This window comes from Zea mays, chromosome 1, assembly GCF_902167145.1.
Source record: "Zea mays cultivar B73 chromosome 1, Zm-B73-REFERENCE-NAM-5.0, whole genome shotgun sequence".
Classification (NCBI taxonomy): domain Eukaryota; kingdom Viridiplantae; phylum Streptophyta; class Magnoliopsida; order Poales; family Poaceae; genus Zea; species Zea mays.
In genome coordinates this window covers 19,188,867-19,196,313 of record NC_050096.1, presented here as the reverse complement: position 1 = coordinate 19,196,313, position 7,447 = coordinate 19,188,867, and the positions used below count along the sequence as shown (strand labels likewise).

The window sequence follows — 7,447 nt, the reverse complement described above, 5'->3', positions numbered from 1 at the left end:
TCGAAGAGGCGAAGATCACAATTTTGCATTTGACCACATTACGACATAATGTTACACTGTAAATCGATTTACGATGCCATGCATACGCACCTCAGGTTTAAAAAAAATAACACCTGCACCTGCGTATATCACGTCCCAGAAAATGTTACCATTATGTTATGCAGCATATATACAGGTGTACACACACATGGCACGTTAAAATAACACTGCTAATTATCCGTCACGTCGGACAAAAGGATTAGATATGATCTACCAGGTTTCCAAAAAGAAATACACAACATATTTGAAAACTTCGTTTTTTCCAAAATTTAAAACAATTAAATTTTATTATTACCTTCTATGAAGTAATATATGATAAAACACATCCAGATCAACGGTCCACAGTCAAGCTATTTGATTTGAAGTTACCACCATAAAGCCCATAAGCAAAAGCACCAAAACCATCATAGCCACACCAAGCCCCTCCTCCGTCGTCTTCAAGAGCTGCCCCGGCGACCTGTGTCCCTGATTCCTGAGCACCTTGCGTTGCTTTTCCACGAGGCAAAATTTGGCGAAACTAACATGCGGGAACACACGATCCCGCCAGAGCTTAAAAATCACGGGCGCTCGTTCAGATGTGCAGCACCAGATCCTGCCATCACCGAACTTCCGACAGTTTGCCCATGCGCGTGCTCGCGATCAAGGCCTGCAGACGACGCCGCCTCCAAACCGTTAGCTCCAGACAAGCGACAAGCAGAGAACAGCTGGATAATTTATCTCTGCCGCAGCAATTCTGCCGGCAATGTGTTTTTTTTCATGTGCAATTTACAGGCAAATTAAACCTTTGGCAGCTGTGGCTCACCTCCTTTTCCCAGTCGCAGCGGACTGTCATGATGGCCAGGACGAGCGTCTGGACGGCGGTCCCGCCGATCATCCCCGCCCAGATCCCCTGAAAAAGTTTCCGCGCAGAGGATTTCATTTCAGGCGGCGAGGCGAGCTAGCTAGCAGCCTAGCTAGCACTGGTGGTCGTCGTGGTCAAGAGAGGAAATAAAGCGGCCAACTGGTGAGAGGGATGCTTGCGCAACGTACCAGCACGCCAAGGTTGAAGAGCCATCCGAGCAGGATGCCCATGGGGATTCCGATGAGGTAGTAGCAGCCGATGTTGACGTAGGCCACCATGGATTGCCAGCCGGAGCCGACGGCCACACCTGAGTTGTTCAACAAGACGAGGACGAGGACGACGAGTGGAGAGTGAGTACTTGCTTGGGTCAGTAGTGCTCGGTCAGCCTACTGGCCCAATAGTCATGGGCTTGTGTTATGTGATCCAGCCCATGGAATGAAACTCGTGATTGGGGGCCACCTTTTTTAAGTAACAGAACGAACGATGTTTTTTTTAAAGGGAAATCAGAACGAACGATGCTGACCTGAGAGGATGGGCTGGATGCTGTTGAGGAGGATGGTGAAGGCGAGAAGAACCGAGAGGTGGTCGACGGCGTCGAGGACGACGGGGCTGGAGGTGAAGATGAGCGCGTACTTGTCGTGCAGGCCCATGATGAGCACCCAGAAGAAGAGCCCGATCACCAGCGACGTCACCGTCGACACGATGGTCGCGAACCTGGCGCCCTCCCCGTTGCCCGCGCCGAGCTCGTTGGCCACACGCACTCTGCAGCAGGAAGCAATCACCAGATCCAACCGAATGTGAAACACATGCTAGAGAGGAGATTTCTCACGGCGAATAACATTTTGTCAAATAACGCATGAAGCATGGCAATGCAACAAAGATGCATGCCGTCATTTTTATATAATGCGAAATTGGCGAATTTACAAGAAAAAGGAAAATCATCAATAATATACATATGGAACAGTAGGCTTCCGTTGAACCAGCAATAATGCAACATATGGAATATCGGCCCAGATCGCACATAGCGGGACTCCTTGTTGGGTGCAGCCACCAAGAAGCAACCAGCAGTAGATCGAGTAGGACAGGAGGAAACGCACAGGCCAAGTTGCGACGCTAGGGGGAGGGCAGGTAGGGGAGAGCGTGGGATAGTGGGGGGAATCAGCGCTACACGAGCTTCAAGAAAAAAAGATGAAATAGAAAGATACAATGCAAGAGGTTCATTTGAGAGCTAACTTTAGAGTCGGCTTTATTATATAAGTGTGTTTATTGTTCGCTTTAGATGACATGATAAGGAGTTAGAGAAAACAATAGAATCTATTATTAAACTTGCTCTCATGGCCATACTGTATGTTTGCGGACATCCTCCCGCTCCCGCCATGGCCATGGAAGAACCGGGCAAAGAAGTGAAGAACAGTCCATCCACGGAACCTGCATGCATGGTCGCCTGGCCTGGCCCACCGTCTATGTCGTCCAAAGGAGCTAGGGCCTAGGGAGCCTCGAAATGCCAGACCTCAAGCTCGCCATTATCATGCATGGTTGTGGCTGCAGCACATTAGCACATAAATGGGCATGGTCCATTGGTCCGAGGTACCCATCACGTACGGCTGCGACGGCGGAGGTATCAGCTTTCTTTTAAGGCATCCACTTTCGCGGTGCTCGGTAATGGGAGGAGCACCAGGTTCTGCCTCTGGACAGGAGACGCTGCCACCGTACCAGGGCTGTTGGGACATCCAAGACTTAGCACCGACGACACTCTACTACTCTAGTATGGTGATGGTCTGCGGACGGAGCGTACTACTCTACGGGTTCAGCATATATAAGGCTCTCCACTCGACATCGCACCCCATCGATCCCCGGTTGCAAGCGCATCTGGAGTCCGAGTAATTAACTAGCGCCACTACGGATCAAGATTTCTCTCTGGATAGCAAGCAGTGCGGCAAAGGCACTGGACGATATAGAGAAGAGGCTGAGATTCGTTTTCCCGATCTTAATACAAAGCTGTGCATAAACCTTTTATTTGCATATTTCGAGAAAAAAAACTTGGCACTCTACATGTAAAAGGAGAATAATTTTACCCGGTGCCGGCGAAGAACGCCAACGGAATCATCATCTGCCACCCGTTAATTGACATGCTGGATATTAAGTAAAACGAAAACATTGTTACTGAGTAGATTATAACTGGAGCCGGGCGCTCGTATTATTAATTCTATGATTCTATCGTGTATTATTTGCAGTTGTGAAGTGAAACCATGCATAGAAAGGAAGGATAGGAAAAAAAAAAACTTACCATATGGACAGAGCGTCGACGGCAATGGCTGCATCTTTTAGGTTTCCCGTCAACAAGACGAGGATCCGGTAGTACCAGTTCTCCAAGCTGCAGACATATGTGCATGCATGAATAAACATGTGCAATTACCATCCCACGACCTCCACCACCTGCTAGCTAGTCAAAACACGTCGTCGTTCGCATGCAGCCTGAGCCTGCATGGTCGCATCGTATGTATAGTGGCAGTGCAACGTGCAAAGGCGCAAACGTACGTGCGTACCATAGCATGACACCGGACGCGGAGGATAGCTTGACGAACTCCCACATGCCGGCGAAGGCCTCGAGCGAGAAGCCGTGCCAGGTGTCGGGGCAGCCGCCGCATGCGACGTAGGCGAAGAGCATGGCGCCGGTGGCCCACCATGAGAAGTTGAGCGTGAGGGCGATGCCCGCGAGGCCGAAGCGGAGCCTGGAGACGAGGAGCCAGCTTGCGAGGAGGTGGACGCAGAGCGCGGCTGCGGCGGCGGCGGCGTTGGCGGAGTTCCTCATCTGGCACTGCAGGAAGCGCTGCAGCGGGAAGAGGAAGGCGAAGGAGAAGTGCAGCGGGATGAACCACACGCACACCTTCCCCGCCATCGCCGCCAGCTCCGGCGGCTGCCCCGTCAGCAGCAGCACGTCCTCCGCGAAGAAGTACATGGGCAGCAGCAGCACCGCGCACATGAACAGCACGATCCACGACCGCTGCATGTACACGCCCATCATGTGGAACTTCTTCGCGCCGAACGCCTGCCCGCACAGCGTCTCCAGCGCGCTCGCCATGCCCAGCTGACATGCCAGATGCAGAGTGTAGTATTAATTAATTAATTAATTACCCGGCCATGGAATAATAATCATGATTACACACGACGGTACTGTATGTATTACTATATATCACTACTGTGTCCACAGGTCCATGAATGATGCAGCGGATACATCCCAGACAATTGAAGATGAGATGTGTGTAAATTAAATTAAAGGGGACAAGCTAAGATTGTGTAATCGGAATTCATCCGGACGTGACAGCAACAAGTGTCACATATACGAGCACGGCGGCCCTGAGCATGAGATGCCAAGGCGTGGAGAGCGAGGATTCGATGGAAGAAGAACCAATCACTTTCGTAGCGCTCTGATACGTTCTCTACGTCGTCGACCATTGATGGGGTTGGATGCAGACGGGCTTGGTGGCTTCCATCAGCATCGTAGTTTGGGACCGAGGCCAATCTACACCACACAAATCAACTTTCTCTTGCGCATTGCCATACAAGTAGGGGCATACTGTTTCAGTTGCTGCTGTAGAGTCTGCATGGAACTTGTGCCGTGGGGTCCTTGTCCGGCGAACGGCAACTTCCCTCACTGGTACCAAACTACCAATCCAAGCTAGTCACTCACACCTCGCATGACACGACTTTTTCTAGAAGAGTAGGACTGTACTCCCTCCGTCCTTAGGCCATTTCAATTTTTTGTGATAGTCAAAATATATCAACAAGTCCAATCAAGTTTATATAATAAAATAATAGTAATTTATGATATTAAATGAATTTTATTAGATTCTTTACTGATTATTTTTCATGGTATATTTATTTGACATTATAAATTTTTTAAATTCTCTCTTAAATTCTGGTTAAAACCGAGATACTTTAACTCTCTTAAAAAGTTAGAATAATCTATATCGTAACTTAAAATATAGGAAGTAGAATTTTGTAGTAATATTTTTTAACATGGCAACATTCCTGTCCTAGTGAGGTGACAGTGACGAGTAACGACAAATGAAATTATTGCCATGATTGACCTCTCGCGGGGCCCGGACTTGTCCGGCTCGTCAAGTTTTGGCCTGGCGGGTGGCGGCGGATGGGACCGACAAACTACTGACGCGGATCCGGAAGAGGAGGCTGGAGGCGCAAGGACGGCAGCTGTTTGCCACTCGAGTACTCAATCCCCACAGTTGTACTCCCTCCGTCTCAGGATATAAGGCGTAACCACTTTTTATTCTTGTCCCACAATATAAGGCGTGCTCTCTCTATGCATACGCATATCGATGCAGTGGTATAGAGACAATTAAATGCATTTCTTGGTCTTTGAACCAGAGGTGGTTACGCCTTATATACTGGGACGGAGGGAGTACTGTTGTAGCACTGCTCCTTCAGTACGGCTGTAGTAGGATGGCAACCGACGTCGGGTTTTAGCTCTTCATCCTTAGTTCCTGGGCGAATTTTTTTTCCTACGTGGATCCTCACAAAAGTTTGTAGAAGACATTTTTTTTTCACATTCTCATTTTCAGCAGAGATAAATCTTCATCGGAGATCCCGATCCCGGGTTAAATTTTAATTAGAACGTACTTCATATGTTATTAATATAAAACATTAATACTTATACATATTATATGATGTAAGAAATTATTATGTGTATATCAAAATAAACATATTTATACATTTATACAGGAGGATCTAAAGTTAGATTTAAAGTCTAGCCATATTAGAGCTTCAGAGCTCAAAAGTAAGTGAAATTGCTCTAAAGTTTTTAGAGCTGAGGGAACGGTCTTTTATAGTTTGGAACAGAGAGGTGGGTACATCTGCATCAACAAAAAAAAGGGCACTCTATTCGTTTACCGAAAATGACAATGTATTTGCGATGCGAATAGTTTTGAGACAGACGTCTGAACCTAGAATTGCCCTGGATTTAACGCAACTGGTTTTTGGAACCGTGTATTTTAAAGTTTCAGCCGTTCGATCGGTCTTCTTGACAGCTAGCTGACCTTTGGACCCCCGCTCGAGAAAATCAGAGGAAAGAGCCAATTTCGGTGGTGCGCGGCTGTCTGTCTGGACGCGAAACGAAAGGAGTACCGCCCCTACTATATCTTATCGACCCAAACCGCCAAACAGATGTCCGGACCAAGGCTCCAAGGAGCACAGGCACAGCACAGATGGGGCTCGACCACGCTTGGCGTTACCTTCGTGGCTTCGCATCTGGAAATATCTCCTGCAGGGCATTTGCTGAGGCGCTGCTAGCTGAGTTGCCATGGAAAACGAAAGCGCGGTAGTCACTTCTTTTCGTTTTAGTTGTCGCTGGATAGTGCAAAATTGAACTATCCAGTGACAACTAAAAAACAACGAAGAGAGTATTGTTTTGGGCTTTTGGGGGTGAGTTGGCATGCATGTATTGTCGTCGGTTTCGTCATATGGATGGACGTCGGCATTTAAATTACTGGTACTTGGTAGCATCATGTGGATGGGATTGAGACAAGATGTAGCTAGCTAGCTGACAGTACTACACAATACTACACACGCGTACATTAGGTCACGTGTACGTGGTACAGCCTAGCTCAGCTCTGGAAATAGCTAGCAGGCGGCGGGACGCATTATCACGCCTTCACGCGCGACTCACGAGCCAAATCTAACGGAGCTGGCTTTCTCGATCAATCGGTCGGCCGGAGCGATCGAGAGAGCTTGGTGGACGGGCAAACGAGAGGGAGGGAGCCTGCGTATAGCGATAGCGTACGTACCATGAGGCCGAAGTTGAAGCCGACGACGACGGTGTTGGCGATGGAGATGGCGGCGAGCTCGAGGTCGCCGAGGTGGCCGGCGAAGGCCTGCGTGATGACGTTCATGCTGTAGGTCACGACGCGGCTGAAGATGGCCGGCGCCACGATGTCCCACAGCTTCCTCGACTCCTCCCACACCCGCGCCGCGAGCTGCTGCTGCTGCTTCTTGCCGCCCTCGCCGCCGCCGCCGCCGTCAGCGTCCAGCAGCGCCACCCGGCACGCGTCCTCGTCCGCTCGCTCCATCGTCGTGTGCGTCTTGGTTGCTCTCGGTTTCCCCTCGATCTCCCTCTCTCTCTCTCCAAATGTTTTTAGCTTTTAGGGGGAGGGAAGGGGGAGGAGGAGGAGTCCTGTCTGGCTTTCTCTCCCGTATACAAAAGCCAGCGAGGACGCCTTTTAATAGGCAGATGCAAGCTAAGGCGTTCGGAGTAGCGTGGCTGGGTTGGCGAGTCCCAGGCAGCAGCCGCAGCTAGCGTCATCGACGACGGAAGGGCGACGGGAACACATACGTTGCGTTTCGATCGGCACGTGTTTGTTGGTGGCGATCGAGAGTTGCTCGCGTTCGTTGCCGCGGGGGACGACAGATCGATGAGCCGAGCGCCGGCCCGACCACCATGCATGCCGCGCCCGATGCATCAAGGTTCCAGCAGCCGCATGTTCCACGAGACGACCTCGCCTTTAATTTGCAGAAGGCGACTCAGCGAAAGGTCGTAGCCCCATCATGATCGTT

The 7,447-nt window shown here is 49.9% G+C and overlaps 1 protein-coding gene across 1 annotated transcript; it reads right to left on the bottom strand.

The window, feature by feature from the left end:
• Window positions 1-215: 215 nt before the first annotated feature.
• Window positions 216-7,045, bottom strand: LOC100502404 (putative MATE efflux family protein). The gene is made up of 8 exons (NM_001350726.1): window positions 6,682-7,045; window positions 3,427-3,968; window positions 3,168-3,254; window positions 2,956-3,012; window positions 1,404-1,642; window positions 1,069-1,187; window positions 842-928; window positions 216-685 (listed from the first exon to the last, which is right to left on the bottom strand). The coding sequence occupies exons 1-8, from the start codon at window positions 6,961-6,963 to the stop codon at window positions 638-640; spliced, it is 1,461 nt and encodes a 486-aa protein (NP_001337655.1). The 5' UTR covers window positions 6,964-7,045; the 3' UTR covers window positions 216-637.
• Window positions 7,046-7,447: the final 402 nt, after the last annotated feature.